General features: G+C 65.2%; 1 protein-coding gene across 1 annotated transcript; it reads right to left on the bottom strand.

Annotated features, from left to right (window-relative positions):
- Positions 1-6: 6 nt before the first annotated feature.
- Positions 7-248, bottom strand: LOC107185233 (forkhead box protein F1-like; the record flags this gene model as incomplete). Its single annotated transcript, XM_015572884.1, has 1 exon — positions 7-248. A coding segment is annotated over one exon (242 nt), but the record flags the coding sequence as incomplete, so codon positions are not given.
- Positions 249-253: the final 5 nt, after the last annotated feature.

Here is a 253-nt window from a genome sequence, read left to right on the forward strand (position 1 = left end):
GGCCGCCCCAGGCCCTTGGGCAGCTTGATGAAGCACTCGTTGAGCGAGAGGTTGTGGCGCACCGAGTTCTTCCAGCCCTGGTAGGAGCCGCGGAAGAAGGGGAAGCGGCTCTGCAGGAACTGGTAGATCTCGCTGAGCGTCAGGCGCTTGGTGGGCGAGCTCTGGATGGCCATGACGATGAGCGCGATGTACGAGTAGGGCGGCTTCTCCGGGCGCCGGATGCCGGCGTTCGTCTTCTTGGCCTTGGACGGGC

The sequence above is a fragment of the Myotis davidii genome, unplaced genomic scaffold (assembly GCF_000327345.1).
Source record: "Myotis davidii unplaced genomic scaffold, ASM32734v1 C61426519, whole genome shotgun sequence".
In the NCBI taxonomy this organism is placed as follows: domain Eukaryota; kingdom Metazoa; phylum Chordata; class Mammalia; order Chiroptera; family Vespertilionidae; genus Myotis; species Myotis davidii.